The 24,333-nt window shown below is 36.3% G+C and overlaps 1 protein-coding gene across 7 annotated transcripts in view; it reads left to right on the forward strand.

Moving 5' to 3' along the window:
* The window catches only part of RNF38 (ring finger protein 38), a gene marked incomplete at its 5' end in the record, with an annotated part of 122,984 nt that overhangs the window by 93,964 nt on the left and 4,687 nt on the right, over positions 1-24,333 (forward strand). For all 7 annotated transcript variants that reach the window (XM_082843208.1, XM_082843209.1, XM_082843212.1 and 4 more), the window contains 7 exons: positions 13,101-13,268; positions 14,486-14,656; positions 16,676-16,837; positions 17,336-17,442; positions 18,818-18,902; positions 22,412-22,533; positions 24,085-24,184. In XM_082843208.1, the coding sequence (XP_082699334.1) occupies positions 13,101-13,268; positions 14,486-14,656; positions 16,676-16,837; positions 17,336-17,442; positions 18,818-18,902; positions 22,412-22,533; positions 24,085-24,184 (915 nt within the window). The remainder of the gene's footprint in view (positions 1-13,100; positions 13,269-14,485; positions 14,657-16,675; positions 16,838-17,335; positions 17,443-18,817; positions 18,903-22,411; positions 22,534-24,084; positions 24,185-24,333) is intronic.

Consider the following 24,333-nt stretch of genomic DNA (forward strand, 5'->3'; position numbering starts at 1 on the left):
CTTAAACTAGTGCAAGTGGTAAGTGCTCAAGTATTGCTTCATTATTAACTATTATAATGAAATTTTATATATAACCCTGGGGGGGACAAAAGAAAACTTGAAGTTCCAAAAATTGACCCAATAATAACAGGAAAATTTGAATTACCACAGAAGTGTGAAAGCTAATCAGAGATTTACCAAGGCACGGTGACAAGATAGCTTCACAGCTGTTTTCTCTAACCTTTAGAGAGTGCTCAAATAATTCCAGGCAGCTTTTTTTTAATAAGTCAAACTCTCTATTTTGTGAAACCAGCATAGTTTTAATACCAAAAGCAAATAAAGATAGTAATCCCCCCAAACTCCCTAATGCATAGGCAGAATTTCTAAATAGATGTTTAGAAAGTACACTATAGCACCATATCAAAAGAGTAATAAACTGTGACCAAATAAGATCTATTCCAAGTAAGAGACGATAGTTTTGTATGAAAATCATATCGCATTAGCAAATAATAGAAGAAAAAGCATATGATTATAATCAAAAGATGTTGAAAAGTCAGTTAAAGTTTACTAAGAACTCTAACAAAATAGAGCAAGAAGGAAATTAATTATAATAAATAAAACTAATAGCAAGTATCCTAATCTGTGAGTGACAAATCAGTAACTAGAGAGATACTTGCTCTGTTCGTATTTATTCAGTGTTATGTTAGGAGTTCTACCAAATGCAGAATGATATTGTAATGGATATAAAACATTGAAAGAAATCATTGTATCTTTCTCCCTCTCATTATATAATTGTAGTAGAAGAAAACACAAGATATTCTAGTTTGAAAGAATTTGATACAGTGCCTAAATGCAAATTACATGTACAGAAAGCAATAACTTATGTCGATCAGCTGATGAATAGATGCAATACGGTGTATCTGTGCAGTGGAATATTACTCAAAAAGTAGTGAAGTACTAATTCATGCTACCACATGGGTTAACCTTGAAAACATGCTTAGTAAAAGAAGCCAGTCACAAAAGGCTACAGATTCACAGTTTGTATGATTTCATTTATATGAAATGTCTAAAATAGGCAAATCCATAGAAACAAAGTATGAATGAAGTGATTGCTTATCATTAGTAGAATAAATTAGGATACCTTCATACCATGGAATGAATCTATTACAAAGAATTACTTAGAATTATGCCAGGAATGTGAGTGATATCTGCAAGATATGGTTGAGCAAGAAAAACAGAATTGAGGCAAGTGTTACGTTCAGTTTTGTAAAACATGGTGATTAAATATTTGTATACATAGGACTCTGAACATAGAGAAAAATACAGAGAAATATATACTAGGCGTGAGGGGGGTGAGTGCTAAAGTGAAGGGAAAGGGAAGGAGGGTAGAGATGGAACCAAAGAAAGAAAAGGAAAAGACTTAATTTCAGAAAAGATGGTATCTCGTTTATGTAAAGTTACTTATTGAGTCTACATATTGAAAAATGAAACAATTGCATATGTAAACACCAGAACAACACAAGACGTAGAAAACCTGAACAGACCAATAGCTATGGAAGAAATTAAAGGCATAATAAAAAACCTGTCTTTATAGATTACATCTGAATTCTGTCTAATCTCTATAAAGAACTGAAAGTTCCAATTTAAACTATTCCACATCATAGACAAAGATAGAAATTTTCAAAGTATATTTTGTGAAGCTTACATAACCTTAATAATAAAACCTCAGACAGTACAACAGATGAAAGCGTTCAACTAGTTTCCCTCTTGAATACAGATGCAGATGCTTTAAATAATAAACCATAGCTAGTGTTATACTAAAATAGTCTATTAGCAAAGTTGAAATAATGATTATTAGAGTTTATCCTGGCAGTACAGGATAAGTTCAACATTAGGAAAACTTTTTTTTAGTTTGTTTTTGTTTTGGGCTGCGTTGGTGCTGCGTTGGGTCTTTGTTGCTGTGCGCGGGCTTTCTCTAGTTGCGGCGAGCAGGGGCTACTCTTTGTTGCCGTGCGTGGGCTTCTCCTTGCGGTGGCTTCTCTTGTTGTGGAGCACAGGCTCTAGAGCGGAGGCTCAGTAGTTGTGGCGCACAGGCTTAGTTGCCCCATGGTAGGTGGGATCTTCTTGGACCGGTGCTCAAACCTGTGTCCCCTGCATTGGCAGACGGATTCTTAACCACTGCGCCACCAGGGAAGCCCAGGAAATGTTTTAAGGTAATAGATTTCATCAACACTCTAAAGGGAGAATGTTTTGTTAATAGATGCAAAAATATAAAATTTAGCCATCATGTCCAATAAAAGGTCTTATAATGGAAGAGGGAGTTTTATTTTCTAGAGCTGGTAGGCAAGGTTATTGAGACCGTCCCCATTGATTGAGGACAATTGACCATACTAGATAAATTATTAATATCCTAAAAGCATCAAAAGAGCTTAAAGATCAGAAGGAATTGCCAGGTCAAAATTTAAGGGATAGTAGGGATGATAGTTCTATCCTGAAGGCATGTTGTTCATTTATGCAAACTTGAACTTCAATTTTAAGTCCCATCATGAGGCACAAGAGAACAGGAATCAGAGACCACTGTTTAAGGAGTCCCCTCCTACATAGGTGACCCTTCTTAGGTAAAATAGGCACCTTAAAGGGCTGTATCCTTAGAATAAGAGTGATCAGAAACAAATGTAATTTGCGGCCAAATTCATATCAGACTGTGAAATTAGTGAAAGTACTTGGGATGGCAGGGGCCTAGAAAACATGCAGATTCTCTTTGGAGGAAGAAATCTTCAGGCTAGTTTTCAAAAAATTCAGGGACAGTAAGCAGTAAACAAAGTTAACCAAGTATGTGAGGAAAAAAGGACTACAAATGAAAACCAACAGAAATAGATCTACAGTGAGTTCACATAATCTATTTCTTTCTTTTTTTTCTTGATCTTTATTGGAGTATAATTGCTTCACAATACTGTGTTAGTTTCTGTTGCACAACGAAGCGTATCAGCCTTATGCGTACACATGTCCCCCTATCCCCTCCCTCTTTAGCCTCCCTCCCATCCTCCCTATCCCACCCTTCTATGTCATCTCAAAGCACTGAGCCAGTCTCCCTGTGCTACGCTGCTGCTTCTCACCAGCCAACTATTTTACATTCAGTAGTGTATATATGTCGATGCTACTCTCACTTTGCCCCAGCTTCACCCTCCAACCCCATGTCCTCAAGTCCATTTTCTGTGTCTACCTCTTTATTCCTGCCCTGCAACTACGTTCATCAGTACCTTTTTTTTTTAAGATTCCATATATATGCATTAGCATACAGTATTTGTTTTTCTCTTTCTGACTTACTTCACTCTGTATGACAGACTCTAGGTCCATCCACCTCACTACAAATAACTCAATTTCGTTTCTTTTAATGGCTGAGTAATATTCCATTGTATATATGTGCCACATCTTCATTATCCATTCATCTTGTCAGTGGACATTTAGGTTGCTTCCATGTCCTGGCTATTGTAAATAGTGCTGCAGTGAACATTGTGGTACATGTCTCTTTCTGAATTATGGTTTTCTCAGGGTATATGCCCAGTAGTGGGATTGCTGGGTCATATGGTAGTTCTATTTTTAGTTGTTGTTTTTTTTTTTTTTTTTTTTGCGGCACGCAGGCCTCTCACCATTGTGGCCTCTCCCGTTGCAGAGCACAGGCTCCAGACGTGCAGGCTCAGTGGCCATGGCTTACAGGCCTAGCTGCTCCAAGGCATGTGGGATCTTTCTGGACTGGGGCACGAACCTGCATCCCCTGCATCGGCAGGCGGACTCTCAACCACTGCGCCACCAGGGAAGCCCCTATTTTTAGTTTTTTAAGGAACCTCCATACTGTTCTCCATAGTGGCTGTATCAGTTTACATTCCTACCAACAGTGCAAGAGAATTCCCTTTTCTCCACACCCTCTCTGACATTTACTGTTTGTAGATTTTTTGATGATGGCCGTTCTGAGCGTCAAGAGGTGATACCTCATTATAGTTTTGATTTGCATTTCTCTAATATTAATTAGTGATGTTGAGCATCTTTTCATGTGCCTCTTGGCCATCTGTATGTCTTCCTTGGTGAAATGTCTGTTTAGGTCTTCCACTCATTTTTTAACTGGATTATTTGTTTTTTTGATATTGAGCTCCATGAGCTGTTTGTATATTTTGGAAGTTAATCCTTTGTTGTTTCATTTGCAAATATTTTCTACCATTCTGAGGGTTGTCTTTTTGTCTTGTTTATGGTTTCCTCTGCTGTGCAAAAGCTTTTAAGTTTAATTAAGTCCAGTTTGTTTATTTTTGTTTTTATTTCTGTTACTTTAGGAGGTGGGTCAAAAAAGATCTTGCTGTGGTTTATGTCAAAGAGTGTTTTTCCTATGTTTTCCTCTAAGAGTTTTATAGTGTCTGGTCTTACATTTAGGTCTTTAATCCACTTTGAGTTTATTTTTGTGTATGGCGTTAGGGAGTGTTCTAATTTCATTCTTGTACATGTAGCTGCCCAATTTTCCCAGCACCACTTATTGAAGAGGCTGTCTTTTCTCCATTGTATGTTCTTGCCTCCTTTGTTGTAAATTAGGTGCCCATATGTGCATGGGTTTATCTCTGGGCATTCTATCTTGTACCATTGATCTGTATTTCTGTTTTTATGCCAGTACCATACTGTCTTGAATACTGTAGCTTTGTGGTATAGTTTGAAGTCAGGGAGCCTGATTCCTCCAACTCCGTTTTTCTTTCTCAAGATTACTTTGGCTATTTGGGGTCTTTTGTGTTTCCATACAAATTGTAAAGTTTTTTGTTCTAATTCTGTGAAGGATGCCATTGGTAGTTTGATAGGGATTGCATTGAATCTGTAGATTGCTGTATTGTGATCTGTAGATAACAATATTGATTCTTCCAATCCAAGAATATGGTATATTTCTCCATCTGTTTATGTCATTTTTGATTTCTTTCGTCAGTGTTACATAGTTTGCTGAGTACAAGTCTTTCGCCTCCTTAGGCAGGTTTATTCCTAGGTATTTTATTCTTTTTGTTGCGGTGGTAAATGGGAGTGTTTCCTTAATTTCTCTTTCTGATTTTTCGTTGTTGGTGTATAGGAATACCAGAGATTTCTGTGCATTAATTTTGTATCCTGCAACCTTACCGAATCCATTGATTAGTTCTAGTAGTTTTCTGGTGGCATCTTAGGATTTTCTATGTATAGTATCACGTCATCTGCAAACGGTGACGGTTTTACTGCTTCTTTTCCAATTTGTATTCCTTTTCTTTCTTTTTCTTCTCTGATTGCCGTGGCTAGGACTTCCAAGACTGTTGAATAATAGTGGCAAGAGTGGACATCCTTGTCTTGTTCCTGATCTTAGTGGAAATGCTTTCAGTTTTTCACCATTGAGTATGATGTTTGCTGTGGGTTTGTCATATTTGGCCTTTATTATGTTGAGGTAGGTTCCCTCTATGCCCATTTTCTGGAGAGTTTTTATCATAAATTGGTGTTGAATTTTGTCAAAAGCTTTTTCTGCATCTGAGATCATATGGTTTTTATTCCTTAATTTGTTAATGTGGTATATCACATTGATTGATTTGCGTATATTGAAGAATCCTTGCATCCCTGGGATAAATCCCACTTGATCATGGTGATCCTTTTAATGTGCTGTTGGATTCTGTTTGCTAGTATTTTGTTCAGGATTTTTGTATCTATGTTCATCAGTGATATTGGTCTATAATTTTCTTTTTTTGTGTTATATTTTTCTGGTTTTGGTATTAGGGTGATGGTGGTTTCGTAGAATGAATTTAGGAGTGTTTCTCTCTCTGCAGTTTTTTGGAAGAGTTTGAGAAGGATCGGTATTAGCTCTTCTTTACATGTTTGATAGAATTCGCCTGTGAAGCCATCTGGTCCTGGACTTTTGTTTGTTGGAATATTTTTAATTATGTTTTCAATTTAATTACTTATGTTAGGTCTGTTTATATTTTCTAATTCTTCCTGGTTCAGTCTTGTAAAATTGTACCTTTCCAAGAATTTGTCCATTTCTTCATGGTTGTCCATTTTATTGGCATATAGTTGTTTGTAGTAGTCTTTTATAAAACTTTGTATTTCTCCAGTGTCAGTTGTGATTTCTCTTTTTTCATTTCTAATTTTATTGATTTGTGTCCTCTCCCTTTTTTCTTGATGAGTCTGGCTAAGGGTTTATCAATTATGTTTATCTTCTCAAAGAGCCAGGTTTTAGTTTTATTGATCTTTGCTGTTGTTTTCTTTGTTTATATTTCATTTATTTCTGCTCTGATCTTTATGATTTCTTTCCTTCTACTGACTTTGGGTTTTCTTTGTTCTTCTTTCTCTAGTTGTTTTAAGTATAGGGTTAGATTGTTTATTTGAGATTTTTCTTGTTTCTTGAGGCGAGATTGAATTGCTGTAAACTTCCCTCTTAGAACTACTTTTGCTGCGTCCCATAGGTTTAGGGTCGTCGTGTTTTTGTTGTCATTTGTTTCTATGTATTTTTTAATTTCTTCTTTGATTTCTTCAGTGATCTCTTGGTTATCGACTAGCGCAGTGTTTAGCCTCCATGTATTTGTGTTTTTACAGGTTTTTCCCTGTAATTGATTACCAATCTCATAGCGTTGTGGTCAGAAAAGATGCATGCTATGATTTCAATTTTCTTAAATTTTCCGAGGCTTGATTTGTGACCCAAGATGTGATCTGTCCTGGAGGATGTTCCATGTCCACTTGAGAAGAAAGTGTATTCTGCCACTTGTGGGTGTAGTGTTCTATAAATATCCATTAGATCTGTCTGATCTATTGTGTCATTTAAAGCTTGTGTTTCCTTCTTTATTTTGTTTGGATGATCTGTCCATTGGTGTAAGTGGGATGTTAAAAGTCCCCTACTATTATTGTGTTACTGTTGATCTCTCCTTTCATGGTTGTTAGCATTTGCCTTATGTATTGAAGTGCTCCTATGTTGGGTGCATAAACATTTATAATTGTTATATCTTATTCTTAGATTGATCCTTTGATCATTATGTAGTGTCCCTCCTTAGCCCTGTTAACAGTCTTTATTTTAAAGTCTATTTTATCTGATACGAGTATTGCTACTTCAGCTTCCTTTTGATTTCCATTTGCATGGGATATCTTTTTCTATCCCTTCACTTTCAGTCTGTATTTGTCCCTAGGTCTGAAGTGGGTCTCTTGTAGACAGCGTATATATGGGTCTTGTTTTTGTATCCATTCAGCCAGTCTGTGTCTTTTGGTTGGGGCATCTAATCTGTTTACATTCAGGTTTATTGTTGATATGTATGTTCCTATTACCATTCTCTTAATTGTTTTGGGTTTGTTTTTGTGGGGTTTTTTCTTCTCTTGTGTTTCCCACTTAGAGAAATTTATTTAGCATTTGTTGTAAAGCTGGTTTGATGGTGCTGAATTCTCTTAGCTTTTGTTTGTCTGAAAAGCTTTTGACTTCTCCGTAGAATCTGAATGAGATCCTTGCCTTGGTTGTAGGTTTTTCTCTTTCATTACTTTAAGTATATTCTGCCACTCCCTTATGGCCTTCAGAATTTCCGCTGAAAAATCAGCTGATAACCTTATAGGGATTCCTTTGTATGTTATTTTTTGTTTTTCCCTTGCTGCTTTTAATATTTTTTCTTTGAATTTAATTTTTGTTAGTTTGGTTAATATGTATCTTGGTGTGTTTTTCCTAGGGTTTATCCTGTATGGGACTCTCTGTGCTTCCTGGACTTGGGTGACTATTTCCTTTCCCATGTTAGGGAAGTTTTCCACTATAATCTCTTCAAATATTTTCTCAGACCCTTTCTTTTTCTCTTCTTCTTCTGGGACCCCTGTAATTCGAATGTTGGTGCATTTAGTATTGTCCCAGAGGTCTGTGAGATTGTCTTCAATTCTTTTCATTCTTATTTCTTTATTCTGCTCCTCAGCAGTTATTTCCACCATTTTGTCTTCCAGCTCACTTATTCATTCTTTTGCCTCAGTTATTCTGTTATTGATTCCTTCTAGTGTATTTTTCATTTCATTTATTGTGTTGTTCATCTCTGTTTGTTTGTTCTTTAGTTCTTCTAGATCTTTGTTAAACATTTTTTGTATTTTCTCAATCGTGCCTCCATTCTGTTTCCGAGATTCTGGATCTTCTTTACTGTCATTACTCTGAATTCTTCTTCAGGTAGATTGACTTTTTCCTCTTCATTTATTTGGTCTTATAGGTTTTTACCTTGCTCCTTCATCTGTGACATATGTTTTTGCACCCTCTCTCTCTTTTTTTTTTTTTTTTTATGAGTGCGATTGTGATCCTGTCTTAATGGTGGTTTGGCCTGAGGCTTCTAACGCTGCAGTTTGTAGGCTGTTGGGTAGAGCTGGGTCTTGGTGCTGAGATGCGGAACTCCGTGAGACCTCACTCTGATGAATGTTCCCTGGGGTCTGAGGTTCTCTGCTAGTCCAGTGGTTCGGCCTCAGAGCTCCCACCACAGGAGCTTCAGCCCGACCCCAGGCTTGTGAACCAAGATCCTGCAAGCTGCCTGGGGCACGGTTGGGGTGGTGGGAACCACAACAATAACAAAGTAAAAAATAAAATTAGACTAGGAAACTAACAGATGTTAGGAAGAATATAAAAATAAAAATATAGATGAAACAACAGCTGGAAGGTACATCAGTACCACAGTAGTAAAAAGGAGGGGGGAAAAGGAAAAATAGTGGGGGGGAGGCCTTGGCTGTGGAGGGCGGGGCCTAAGCAAGGGTGAGGTTTGGGCGGTGGGTGGGGCCAATGCTCAGGACCCACAGGGCTGGAAAAGGCCCTGTGGGGGGTGGGGCTTAGGCTCAAGGAACAGAAAGAACCCAGGTATGCCCCCCACCTCTGGTCTCAGAGGGCAGGGGACCTCACCTGGGAGCCCAGAAGGCTTCCTGGGCTCGAGTGGGTGGGGCAAACTCTTTCCCACCTCTCCTCCTCTGGTCTGGGAGGGCCCCTCCCACCTGCCTCTCCTGATCTCCCTGGCCTGAGGGGCACTGATCCTGTCTGGCCTGCATTTCTCCTCCCCACTCAGTCCCCCTACATCCTACTAGTTCACTTTGGGGTTCCTCCCATCTCCTTGGCCATCAGAGTCCCCCACCAGCAGCTGGCAGGTGCCCTAGTTGTGGGGAGATGCTAGCTCCGCATATTCCCACACAGCCATCTTCTGCGTTTGTTCCACATAACCTATTTCAAACAGCATAATTAATGGTAAAACTTTGAGTGCTTTGAGTGTTGTCTTTTAGAAATAAGTACTGAAACATTTATGAAGTGATAGGTTCCTAGGATTTGCTTCAGCAAAGTACAGGAAGGGGAGAAGTTGATGGGAGTGGAGTGGATATATGGTTTTGTGGTTTTGGAGGCTATATGCTAGATATGGGGGTTCAGTATACTGGTATTGAACATGTTTGAAATTCCCCATAATAAATATGCAAATAAGAAAGTAAAATTGAAAAATCAAAATAATACAAAGGAAGTTAAGAATCTTTAAAAGATGTTCAAGCCCTCTATGTAGAAGATTGTAAAACTGTCTAAATACTAAAAGATTTGGCTTGAAAGATCAAAATTTGTAAAAACTGTCTGCTTTCAAAACTGACATACAGGGTGAGTAGAATTAGTGTACTCCCAAGTAAATTTCCAGTTAAGTTTTTTGATGTTACTTGAGAAGCTGATTCTGCAATTTCTATGACATTTTAAAGGACCTGGGATTATCCAGAGCAGGGAAAAGCAGAGTATTGCTGGCTGTTTTTGTAGAGTCTTATTGGAATACAACTAGGCTTATTTATTTATCTGTCATTTGTGGCTGCTTTGTGCAGGGACCAGGATGGCCCACAAGCTTAAAGTATTTACTTTTCTGGCCCTATATGAAATAGTTGGCCAACTAACGCTCTGGTCTAGAATCTCTAAGGCCACTTGGTCCTCAGAGTATGTCTTGGATCAGCTGATCATCAGCAGCAGCATCACCTAGACATTTGTTAAAAATGCAGATTCTCAGACTATACAATAGACTTACTAGGTAAGGGATCCAGCAATCTGTTTTAACCCAGGTGATTCTAATGCACACTACAATTAAGAGAACCTCTGGTGTATAATTCTGAAGTAGAACAAGGTGGGTAGAGCAGCTCTTCCAATTATTAGGACTAATTATAAAGCTATATGAAGGTATTTTTGCCAGAATAATTAAATATGCTAGTGAAATAGAATAAAAGCTCAGAGATAAACTAACAGATTTAAGAATACTTTATATGTGATATATAACTGCAGATGAGTTGGGAGAAGACAGAATTTTTAATAAATGATGCTGGGACAATTAGATATCCAAATGAAAACATGAAACTGGATCCTTTATCTCATACCATCTACAAATGTCAGTTCCAGGTAGATTAAAGACGTAAATGTTAATGGCAATATAAGCTTTTAAGAAAGTAAAATGGGAATGGCTTCATGACCTTAAGTAGGGAAGGCTTTCTTTAAGACATAGGAAAAGCACTAACTATACGGAGAACTGTTGATAAATTAAAGAACTTATGTTCATTGTGAGAAATAGACTTAGACATATATTTTGGTCACTTAATTTTTGGCAAAAATGCCAAGGGAATTCCAGGAGAGAAAGGAAGGTCTTTTTCAGTAATGGTGTGAAAACAACTGGATATCTATGTGGATAAATTTGAACCTTGGCTCCTACTTCATATAGTACACAAAAATAAAGTTGGTTTCTAGATTTAAATGTGAAAGATAAAGAAAATAAAATAAAAGAGATGTCTTCATAAGGTAGGCAAAGATTTCTTAAACAGGATATATGAAGGTACTAGCTGCTTGGTAAAACACCAACATACTGGATTTCATTAAAATAAAAAATTTCTGCTCATCCAAAAGCCAGTATTTTAAAGGTGAAAAAGCAAGCCACTGTCTGGAAGAAAATATTCTCAATACTATTTCTGAGAAGGGAGTAGAATCCAGAACATTAAAGATTTTGTATACATATCCATTAAAATCAGATCTAAGATAGGTGCCTGTGAGCATCATTTTTGAAGGTTCTTCATTAGTAACGCAGAAAGACAAGAGTAATAATTGTGTTGAGTCTTAGCAAATATAGTTGTATACATAGAAAAGGAGATTGTAATTTTTAAAAGTACTAGAATTAAAAAATTGGATAACGTTGTTAGATTCGAGAAACATAAAATTAGTAACTTTTCTCATTACTAGCACTTAACCAATTTGACGTGGGGACTTCCCTGGCGATCCAGTGGTTAAGACTCTGAGCTTCCACTGCAGGGGGCAAGTGTTTGATCCCTGGTTGGGGGACTAAGATCCCACATGCCATGTGGTATGGCCAAAAAAGAAAAAGAAAGAAGAAAAAAGGCAGTTTGACATGGAAATAGAGAAAAATAATCTATCAGCAATATAACAAAGTCTACAAACTTACAAAAGAATTTTGAGGAATAAATTTAATAAGAATAATATAATCTTTATGAAGAAAACTAATTTCTTGAAGGTACAGTACTGTAGTAGTGAACATGTAATGACATGTATTCCAATGAAAAGCTGTAATATAAAATTATGTCCTTTGTAAAATAACATTTAATACAATTAATATAAATTAGGACTCCAGTGGGTTTTGAAACTGGATAAAATTACTTAAGGTTATTTACATAAGAATAAATGTGTGAAAATGGCCCAAAAATAAAATGAAAAGAAAGTATGGTAATGAGAAGAATTTGTCTTACTAGCTACTAACTTTTCTAGTAAGATACTAGAATTGACACAGCACAAATTTGGCAGGAAATAGATCCAGGTATGTTTGGGAAGTTATTGATGGAAAAAAGATGTATTTCAGTTTAGAGGAAAAGGGAGGGTTTATTTACCATTAAATAAAGGGTTTAACAGAAGATAAAACATGAACTGGGAAAATATTTTTGTTGCACGTATCTCTAATTAGAAAGCCAAACTATAATGTTAATGGACAACCTTGTAGAAAGTGGGCAGTGAGCAAAGGATATAGATTATTTACATAAATATGTAATGGTTAATAAACATATTAAAAGATGTTGAACCTTTCTAATCAGAGAAATGCAAATTTAAAGCAAGCCGGTTGTGATATTGTTTTTTTTCACCTCCCCCATTCTTCTAGTAGGTAAGCATGCTTGTAATGCAAATACATCTACCTGGAATGGAGGTGCTGGGAGTCCTATTGTTACTGTTGGGATTGTGACTTAATCCATCCAGACTTTTGCTAAAGTTTAAAATACAGTCACCCCTTTACCCAGTCACCCCTATGAAATAAATGAAACTAATATGTAAGGATATATGTTCAGTGACATTTTTTATGGTTGTATTTGAATTGGTAAAAAGAGTGAATACAACTTGAATGTCCACTAGTATATAAATGATAGGACTGCGTTAAAGTGATGAGTGTACTTGAAATATCTTGTTAGTGTCAAAAAGAATGAATTGCTTTTAATTTCCTTGAAGAGATATCTACAATATTAATTGAAAAAAGTAAGTTGCAGGGTAATATCTCATTTCTGTTAAGAACAAAACCAAACATGACAATAGTTCATGGATAATCATGCTAGCATATGTTTATATACTCATGGAGAATGATGTGGGAGAACACATTATTAATATTGATTTCTTCCAGATAGGTAGGGTGGGAATAAAACTGGCCAGGAGAGAAGGAAATTATTTAACTTTTTAAAAATGCTATCAATACTTTACATTGTTTCACTAGTTGCAGTTAAACAAAGTTTTTTTTTTTCTGTTGAATGTCACCAGGTCATTAGAAGATATGTTTCATTTTTCCAAATGTCCTCTTTAGAAAAATTTTCTGCTCTTAAGAGCAGGCTAGAAGAGTTAATATAGCAATTCATTATTCTCCTGGACTTTTTAAGTCTTTTTGAGGGAAGACTTTAGACCCAGGTCACTGGGTATCATATAGTACTCTTGAAACAGTCACCTTTCTTTTCTTTTGATAAGAATATTTTGGTTGAAACTGTAGTACATTGTGAAAATATGTGCAGCGAAGAGGAGAATCAATAAATGCCCAGATCTTAATTTTTAATAGTTGATGTTTTATCCAAACAGTTAAAACTTCTAATGTTCTGTTTTTCTTTCCTAATAGCTCCATCAGGGCACCGTTCCTGTTTCTTACACAGTAACAACAGTGGCACCACATGGGATTCCCCTCTGCACAGGCCAGCACATCCCTGCTTGCAGTACACAACAGGTCCCAGGATGCTCTGTGGTTTTCAGTGGACAGCACCTCCCTGTCTGTAGTGTGCCTCCTCCAGTAAGTCTGTGCAGTCCTTCTTTAGAGTGGCTAAATGTGTTATATAAGCAAAACCTGAGAGACTTGTACCTTTTCAGTTTCAAGTAAAAAAGGCAATTTTATTGCAACAGAAATTTCAATAGCACCTGTACAGTAACAGTTTAATAAAATTAGCTTTAAAACTTGATAACGTTTTTACATTAATTAAATTACACATATTTTAGTATCCTTTGAAGGTCAAAGCATGTTCCTCACATATCAGCACTTTATAATTAAACCTTGATAAAGACTGGGCTTGGGGTTTTAACATAGGATATTGGACTGGTTAGTAATAAAGTCTCAGAGACTTTAGTGATCAACATTAATAGTCTCAGCACTTACTGGGTTTTAACAGGCACTTTGAATACTTGGTCTTACTTATTCCTCACTATAGGAAGCCTGATGAAACTGAAAATGACTTGCTTAATATCATAAAGAAAAATTAGCTTGAGAAAACAGGGGTTCACGCTCACTTCTTTCTGCCTCTTACAAGCTATGCTTTATCCTTTACCAGCCCCCAGTCTATCCTCCTTATTTCAAAAATGAGGTTGCTGAAAACCAGAGGATTTAAATGACTTGTCGAAGGTCAATAATGTCTTCAAAGTAAATCACTTTGCTAAATCTTAATATAATCCTAATATCCGTGTTTGAATTTGAGATTAAAACAAACACATACATACAAATACCAACACCAATTTAACAGATTAATTTACCCATGCTTGGTTTCTCAGTAATAGATTATAGAACCAGTGTTCTAAATTAGCAGACTAAAATATTGAGAGACCGTAAAGCATTTAGTTGTGAGTTGGGCTCTTAGAAATAAAATCTACAAGATTGAAAAGGAGAGCTTCTTGGAAAGTAGTAGTATCTGCTGTATTTTAAACCAAGTGGAAAGAGATTCCTCTTCTGTGCAGCACTTTCCCTCCATTTCATAGGTGTTACAAAAGCTTAAGTAAAAGGTACGTGTTTTGACTGGTTTATAAGAACTATATAAGATCCAGAATAATTACTAGTTACCATTATTTTACTAACAGATGCAAAATACAGTAGTATTTCATTGTTAATATAGGTTATTAAAACATTTTGGTATGATTTTTGGGAGGGATATGGCAGTAACATTTTAATCTCACTGTATAGGTTTTTTAAAATTAATTATATATTCTAATACTTTTAACAAAAAATAATGATTTCTCTTACAGATGCTTCAAGCATGTTCAGTTCAGCACTTACCAGTACCATACGCTGCGTTTCCACCCCTTATTTCTAGCGATCCATTTCTTTTACATCCTCCTCACCTTTCTCCCCATCATCCTCCTCATTTGCCACCTCCAGGCCAGTTTGTCCCTTTTCAAACACAGCAGTCACGATCGGTAGGTATCTCTACTCTTACTTATATCCTTAACTTTCACAGAATGTTTAGACTTAAAAGACAGATTAATTCAGTAGATGTAAGTTGTTATCATTTAAAAATTATAACTTAGGCACTTCTGTGGTTCTTAAAAGAATTAAGGAATCCCCACTGATACAAATATATATAGATATAATTTATCTAGAATTATCTTGGCTTCTTAAGTTTTTCTAGTTATTTTATATGTCACTTACCTAATCAAATTTATTCTTTCGTATCTGCAGTCCTTTGGGAAGGAAATGTAAAAAAAATACAGTCTGGCTTTTCCTTTCATGTGTTTCTAAAATGGAAAATGAAAATATTATAGAATTATTTATACTCGTTAGAATAATATTTATATTCATTTAGGCAAGTAAATTAATCCTTTGAACCTCAACTGTTTTTTCCAAAGGCTGGTTTTCTACTGTGTTTTGATGAAAAGTATATGAGATAGTCTATTAATATAGTTAACTCTGTCCTGGGGATGGAATGTAGCTGAGAGGCATATTATTTCACCGGGCTGGAAGAGGTAAGCACTGTATCAGTGGAAGGAAAGACACAGGAAGAAGACCCCATTGTTTTTTTGGACAGGCCAAGTTGAACCATCTGAACCATCAGGCATTAAGGGAGAATAGGGGAAAGAACATATAGAAATGGTTAGAGTGGAACTGGAGTGGAAATGGTTGGCCCTGTGAAAGGAGCTTGACGGTTACTCTAGCAGAGCCTGACCATCCTTTACTTAGGATTTATGCCCCATGCTCGGTCTCAGGCAGAGGTGAGAGGTGAGGTTACCTGGCTAATCTGAAAAGTTAAAGTTATTCCTACCAAAAAATCTTTTATTAGAATCAGGATAGGACTCATGCCAGGATGTTCCTTAGGAAGCTTTTCCCGTACCTGGGAATTCAAGGTTAAAACTAAATTTAGTCATCATACAAGCATACATAAACTTCCTCAATCAAGCGTACATAAGCTTCCAAAGTAAAGTGTTAGCATTACTTGTATTTGAATACTGTGTTGCCATTTTCTAACTGTGGAAAGAAGTTAGACTAACATTTAAGAATGTATGTTCCCAAGAGAATCAAAATGAAAATATTATCCCCAAAATGTCCTAATAGCCAAAAAGTGGAAACAGTCCAAAAGTCCATTAACTGATGAATGGATAAAGCATGGCATATCTACAGTTGATTATTATTCAACTATAAAAAGGAATGAAGTACTAATACACAAACTACACAAACACAAGATGGATAAACCTTGAAAACATTCTGCTAAGTGAAAGGAGCCAGATACAAGGGCCACATAGTATATGATTCCATATATATGAAATATCCAGAATAAGCAAATCTGTAGCAAATGTGCTTTGCATAGCACTGTGTGCTTTTTGAGCATTGTCTCAGTGTTCACAACACACTTTTTAAGTAGGCTGTGAACATATCAGTTCTATAGATGATAGTATTGAGGTTCAGATTATAAGTAATTTATATATAAGCCACATGGCTCATTAGTTGCAGTACCAAGAGTTTGTCTAATGCCAAAGCCTGTAAACTTTCTACTATAGTGTACAGCCTGCTGTGTTCTATTCCATTTAGCCTTATTTAGTTCTCATTTACAATATGTACTGTGTTTGATTTCATCTGTTAAAGGTTGTTTCTGAAAACCTGATGTAGGTCAGTGTGCCATGACTAAAAAAGTAATATTAACTTTCATATAATTGGCTTACTACATGACTTTTTGTCTTTCCTTCTGTCATTTTTAAAGAACGTTCAGATAGTGAAAGAAATACTTAATAACATGTTTGAGAGATTTTCTTACTGAAATTCAGTTAAAGGCAGTAAGATTTTACTATAGGCTGTATGTCCACATGTATGAATTTAGATTGATGTAAACATCAAGAAATGCATGACCTTAAAGATGTATTTTGGGGTTTTTGATTTTTGTTACTATAAAGCACAATCTGTTTAAATATTGGAAGTATATTAGTTTGCTTTTTCCCACCCCTCAGCCTCTGCAAAGGATAGAAAACGAAGTGGAACTCTTAGGAGAACATCTTCCTGTAGGAGGTTTTACTTACCCGCCATCAGCCCATCCCCCAACATTGCCTCCATCAGCTCCTTTGCAGTTCTTAACACATGATCCTTTGCATCAGGAGGTTTCCTTTGGAGTAGTAAGTTTTCATTCATTGTTATTAATTTATTACTTGATTACTTGTTTTGAGTTCTGTTTCTTTTCTTTTTTTTTTTTTAATATTTATTTATTTATTTGGCTGCACCAGGTCTTAGTTGCAGCATGCGGGATCTTTAGTTGTGGCATGTGGGATCTAGTTCCCTGACAAGGGATGGAACCCGGGCCCCCTGCATTGGGAGCGCGGAGTCTTGACCACTGGACAACCAGGGAAGCCCCTCGAGTTCTGTTTCAGTATAACTCTACATGTTTAGAATTTTAAATGTATTCTTGCAGTCAGTTGGAAAATTATATTTAGAAGTACACCTAAGTGTACGTTTTAAACAAGCTGTCGCATCTGTGTTAACATTTAAGAAATACTAAATACCACTTGAACAGTAAACTTCCTAGGTTTTTAAAAAAGAAGAGACTTTATTCGACAGCTTAAAAAGTTGTGAACGTAGAATGATTTAAAATTGTTTTACCGTTTTTTTCTCTACAGTCTTACCCTCCATTTATGCCTCGGAGGCTCACAGGACGTAGTAGATATCGATCCCAGCAGCCAATACCACCTCCCCCTTATCATCCCAGCTTACTGCCATATGTGTTGTAAGTTCTGTCTTTTTTATTTTAATGAGTTCTGAATTTTGACATCCTTGAGATTCTCTTTCCTTTATGAACATTTCTGTGTGGTATATATTTAATTTAGAGTGTGTTAGATATTTGTTTTTATTTAACAATATTAAGAGGTCCCCCCCCTCTTTCAATTGTTAAGAGGTTGGGGTTGGGGGACCATTTAAGGGTGAAAGAAAGAGCAAGGACAAGGTAGAAGTTGGGGGGCGTGGGGGAGAAATTTGTGAGCCAGAAGATAGGTTTAACGAATCAAAAGATAGAGAAGTTTAAATTTTTTGCCTCTTTTACGGCTGGCATCACTTGCCACCTTCTTTTGGTTATCGAGCATTTGATGATGCTACTTCTCTCAGAGGAAGAGGGAGAAAGAAGTTGTATTTTTGTGCCTTAGAAATACTCTTCTAGGATTAAGTTTGTAACAGAAACACCCATAGCTTAAATATGACAATTCTTTATTTCTTTCTCATGTAATAAAGTCTAGAAGTAGGCAGTTCAAACATGGTTTGTTAGCTCCATAACCCTGAGGAATGATTCTACTATCTTCAGAATTTTATGGCTTCCTCTGCATGATTTAAGATGACTCCTCAGGCTCTAGCCATTACATCCACATTCCAGCTAGCAAAAATGAAGATGGATCTCTCTGCCTACCTGCCTCCTCTCAAGGATACTTCCTAGAAATTGCATGTATGACTCCTGCCTACGCCCCATTGGCCAGAATTTAGTCTCATGTCTGTAACTACCTTCTAGGAAGGCTGGGGAATGTTGTCTTTATACCAGAGGGCCATGTGCCTGTATCATACTATTTTGATAATTGTAGCTTTATTGTAAGTCTTAAAATCAGATGGTATAAATCTCCCAACTTCTTTCTTAAACTGATTTTATTTAAAGTCTTTTTCATGTCCATATAAATTTTAAAATCAGCAATGAGTTTCTACTTTTAAAAAGTTGGCATTGTGGTAGGGATTACATGAAATCTGTAGGTGAGTTTTGGAAGAGAATTGACATCTTTAACAGTATTGAGTCTTCTGGCCTACTTATATGGTATATTTCTCTATTCATCTTTTAAAATTTATCCTAGCAGTATTTTTACAGTTTATATTATACAGGTCTTGCACATGTTTAGTTAAATTCATCCATAATGTTTCATGTTTTTTTATGCTGTTGTGAATGGTATTTTTTTAATGTCAGTTTTTAATTGTTTATTACTAGTGAAGTCAGTTTCTTTAAAAGGTTGTCACTGATCAACACTGACCATTCTTTATCCATTTAGCACTGGCCTTGTTCTTCTCATCCTGTTCATTGAAATAATGTATTAATGCATTATCAATGCTTGTGTTGCTTATTTTCATTGCAGATCAATGCTTCCAGTGCCACCTGCAGTGGGCCCAACTTTCAGCTTTGAATTGGATGTGGAAGATGGAGAAGTAGAAAATTACGAGGTTAGTAGGTGAAATGTGAATTAATTTGGGGAATTTTGTACACATAAAAATATTGTGCTACTCAACTCATTGATGTAATTAAACATTTATTAGGTAAATCCATTGTATATTTCAAGATACAGATGTGGGCTTCCCTGGTGGTGCAGTTGGTTGGGGGTCCGCCTGCCGATGCGAGGGACACGGGTTCGTGCCCCGGTCCGGGAAGATCCCACATGACGCAGAGCGGCTGGGCCTGTGAGCCATGGCCGCTGGGCCTGCACGTCCGGAGCCTGTGCTCCGCGGCGGAAGAGGCTGCAGGAATGAGAGGCCTACGTATCACGAAAAAAAAGATACAAATGTGTCAAAAATACTGTTCATCCTTAAAGATATTTCAGCATGTACCACACAGTTATGATAACAAAATAGACTTTGGTGCTCTATTAGAATTACATACAATTCCTGTGAAAGAATGTAAAAGAAAATGGTGAATTATGAGTGGATGTTCTGAAACCATGCCAGTTCTGAACTATGGGAACTGCAAATAGAAAAGAGTACATCTTGAAAGACATTTTAACACTGGAATCAACAGGATTTGATCATTGAATGGTTTGTGGTAGTGTCAGGGTTATAAGTGGGAAGGTCGCAAGAGAAGATGCTTTGCAAAAGGACTACAATAGCTAGTGCAGAAGGCAAACTCAAAGATGATGGGGCAAATAGACAGTGTTGACATTGTCATATTATTTGAGGTTAGGAATAGGACAGACAGTTTAAGGGTTGGAAGGCACATTTGGATTTGGAAATGTTGAATGTGAGTGACTGTGACTGTTTTTGTACTGCCTTACCCCAGCCTCACTCTATTTATGAGTCTCTATTTATGCAGTATGAATACTGGAACAGGGTTTTTTTGTTCATTTTTTTAGGTGAATTGAACCTGGGAACAGGGAGGAAAGACACATATGCAAACACAGTCTTGCAGCACCTTTTTTTTTTTGCATGTGGAAGAGATCAGGCCAAATGCTATTTATGTCCTTTTGTAATTTTTAAAATGCCATTATGTTACTTTCTGCATATACAGTCACAATGCAGTGTCCTTTGGATTGCATTCTCAGATTTCTTGAGAAAGGGGCTATAATAATTTCCTGTTTCTACACTGCTTATGCTAGTTTTGTACAGAGTAGTAAGAAAAGGAGTTGGTTATCCTTTAGGCATTCTGTATTAAAATTAAGTCATAAGTCATGTTGCTGAAAAGGACAGCTCTTTGTTAAATCATATACATATCAGTGAAAAAAACAGTGATACATACCATCCTAGTATAAGAAAAATATTTTGTGTTTGGCATTGGAGTCCCTTTCTTGTTTTTTTTTAATTTTAATTTTAATTTTTATCTTTTGCCTCCGCCATGTGGCAGCAGGATCTTAGTTCCCTGACCAGGGATCAAACCTGCGCCCCTGCAGTGGAAGCGTGGAGTCTTAACCACTGGACTGCTAGGGAAGTCCCAGGAGTCCCTTTCTAAATTGTATTTTGGGTTGACTATGTTTAATCTTCTGCAAAGTCATACTTTAATCCAGTCAATAGTCTTGTTTACTTTTCTGGTTTTGTCTCATAGTATACATGCCTACAACACACCCTAGTCCAGAGTACTCACCACTTTTTGAGTCTGCCCTATACATCCTTGCTTCAGTGCCTTTATTCCCCTCGATTCTTCTGCTTAAGAACTTTTCCCCCTTCCTGCACATGGCCATCTTTCAAGAACCAGTTAAAAACCTGCTACCTCTGTGAAAGGCATTTCTAGCCCATTCCCAGGTCTATTTGAGTCTCTCCCTCCTTTTTGCTCTCATAGGTCTTATAAAACAATACATACTAATCATGTTCTGCCTTCAGTTGTCTTGCTTTCAGATCATGTAGGTTTGTTGAGGGCTCAATTATCATTACATTCTCCATCCAATAAGGGTTTAAAATAATGGTCATAAATTATATTACTTGACCTATAGAATATAAAATGTAGGTGTAAAAGATATATCACCTCTATCATAAACTTTATAGCTAATTGTAATCAGCATCAATTAAATTTAGCAAATTACCATCTACTAGCATTTAGAAGGACTTAGGGGCATGCATGGGGAAGGGGGAGCAATTTATTTAGAAGACACAATTCTCCAAATAAAGCTGCACCAAAAGCAGTGTTGCAGCAGCATCATGTTAAAACACAGTTATCACAGCATTATTGATACTATGGGAAATTAAATTTATTCCTCTCATTGTCCATCATTATTTCTTTGTTACCTATCCTCTTAACCCTCTGGCAGCCTTAAAAAAATAAAAAAGAGGGGAAGCAGCATGCACATGGCTGCCTGATTGTAGGATAAAGCAAATAAGCAATTAGAGCCATTGAAAACTGGGAGAAAGGAGGTACTAGTGTAAAATCAAGCATAATAGCTGCAATGTGTTGAAACATATCAACTGTGTTAAAATCCATGAATTCATAAGTGATACTTCAAAAAATAAAAGAAAAACTCATTGGTCTTATCCTGCCTATTTTATATAAATTAAACTACTGAGTATAGTTTAATATGAGGCAGCTGATCAGTGTAGGAGTATTTCATCTAATGAAGAAAGAGTGATAGAATACTACCGTTTTGCCATCTTTAATGAACTAATGGATATAGGCAGTGTTCCATCAGTGCTAACTAACATAACAACTAGACGTGCTGAGCCTTATGATGGAAATAGTAAAATCTTCCAATTTATAGTAAGTACAGGGGACAAGGAAGGCACGTTATTAAACCACACGAGTCAGGGATGGGGAGGTTCAGTCAGCAAAATTCAGATTACGAATTTCTATAGGCCATTAACCTGGTTTCTTTAACAAATAAAAGAGTAAAAAAAAATACTTGAGATGTCAAGCAGTGGTAACATGGATTTATTTGGATCCTAATTTGAACAAACTATTTCAAAAAGTGTTTTGAAAATAATTGAAACAATCAGAGGTATTTGACATTAAGGAATTACTAATTCTGGGGGTGTAATGATGTTAGTGTGGTTATATTCTTTTAAAAAGTGTTTTAGTTTTTAGATTGGTGATGGTTCTCAACCTGGGGACAATTTTATCCCTTAGAGGCTATTTAGCAACATCTGGAGATATTTTTGTAGAGGCCAGGGTTACTGCTAAACATCCTACAGTGCACAGAAAAACGTCCCACAAAATTTTATCCAGCCCCAAATGTCCAAAATGCTGAGGTTGACAGACTGTCTTAAAGATAACAAACAGAACTATTTCACCAATGAAATACCATGTTTTAGTTTTCTTTCAAAATAATTTGGGGTTTAGGAGTGGACAGTAAAAGATGAAATAAATTAGCTGTGAATTGTTGAGCCTGGGTAATGAGCATATGGAAGTAATTTCTTTATACTATTTCTCTACTTCTGTATGTATTTAAAATTTTTCCATAATAAAGGTAGTTTAAAATATATATATATTGGAATATAAAATTTAAAGAAAAATGCAGCTATGTCTCTCTTTCCCTCTGCAGGCCCTGTTAAACCTAGCAGAGCGACTGGGAGAGGCCAAGCCTCGAGGACTGACTAAAGCAGACATTGAACAACTTCCTTCTTACCGGTTCAATCCTAACAACCACCAGTCAGAACAGACTTTGTAAGTATATTTTCCTGACCTCATTCTGTGTTAAATTTCGTTTTCCACCTTTTGTGAAATAAAAGCTTGGAAGTCAAAGATAACCTGATAAAGATAAGTAGTGACTATTTCATACTCTAGGCCTATGCTGTCCAGTAGGATAGTTGCTAGTCATATGGGGCTATTTAAATTAAATAAAAGTTAAAATTTTTAGTTGCACTAGCTAGTGATGCTATATCAGGAGATGTAGATGTAGAACATTTCTATCACCTGAGAAAGTTCTGTTGGACAGTGCTGTTCTGGATTTTTAGGTGGCCTAGAAATCTTATGGTTTTTAATTCAAACACTAGAATTATATTAGACTGAAGTTTCATACCTGTAAAATTTGAGGGTTTTACCTGAAGATTCTCCTTATTATAGTATCTTTTTTAATAGCAACTCTGCTAGATACAATTCACATTTAAAGTGTATAATCCAATGGGTTTTAGTATATTCATAGAATTTTGCAACTCTGAATTTGATTTGCATCATCACAATCAAGTTTACACCATTTTCATCACCCGCAATAGAAACCTCATCTATTAGTAACCACTCCCCATTTCTCCCCAACCCTCTAAACCCTGGCTCAGCCCCCTACTGTATCACTTCATTCCTAATTGGCTATACCATTTTACATTCCCACCAGCAGTGTATAGAAGTTTTCAGTTTCTCCACATCCTCACCAACGCTTGTTATTGTCTGTCTTTTGATTCTAGCTATCCTAGTGGGAGTGAAGTGGTATCTCACTGAGGTTTTGATTTCCATTTCCCAGGTGGCTAGTGATGTTGAGCTCTTTTACTATACTTATTGGCCATTTATATATCTTTAGAGAAATGTGTATTCACATTCTTTGTCCATTTTTTAATTGGGTTGTCTTTATTGAGTTGTAGAAGTTATTTGCATATTATACATATAAATCCTTATAAGATTTATGATTTTCAAAAACATCTTCCATTCTGTGAGTTAGTTGTCTTTTCACTTTATAGATTGGCATCTTTAGAAGCACTTTTTTTTTTAATGGATGAAGTTCAGTTTATCTGTGTTTTCTGGTTGTTGTTTCTTGTGCTTTTGATACTATCTCTAAGAAACCATTGCCTTTTCCAAGGTCATGAAGATTTACTCCTGTGTTTCCTTCTAAAAGTTTAGTTGTATTTAGCTTTTACATTTAGGCTTTTCATTTTTTAGTTAATTTTCGTATATTGTGTGAGGTAGGGGTCCAACTTCATTCTTTTGCATATGGGTATCCAGCTGTTCCAACCCCATTTGTTGAATATAATAGTATCTTCAGTATTAAGGTTGTTTTGGATGTTAAGCCGGAAATTTTCTTGATGATCTCTCACTCAGTAAAGCAAAGCACTCCTACTAAATTTCTTAATATCATGCTTTTTTCGAGGTATTGATAGATTATTTTGTTTTAAAATATAAATATTTTGATAAGTGAGACGGTAAGTGGTTTTGTAGGCTTCGATAGTTGTAACAAAATAGAAACCCCACTTGGTTTTATGGTTAAACAATCTTTTTGCTTTATTTTAGGTGTGTAGTATGCATGTGTGATTTTGAGTCAAGGCAGCTACTTAGAGTTTTACCCTGTAACCACGAGTTCCATGCCAAGTGTGTCGACAAATGGCTTAAGGTAAAATGATGGCATCTGAAGACAATGACATCGCATTTTCTTTCTTATGCATCATAGTTTCATGTAGAGTAAGTCCATGGTTTGGTGGAGGGTGATTAAGGAGACAAAATTGAAACACAGTTTTCAGTATGATTTCTGCAAATTAAGAG

This window comes from Leucopleurus acutus (genome assembly GCF_964270905.1).
Source record: "Leucopleurus acutus genome assembly, chromosome: 7".
Taxonomy (NCBI): Eukaryota; Metazoa; Chordata; class Mammalia; order Artiodactyla; family Delphinidae; genus Leucopleurus; species Leucopleurus acutus.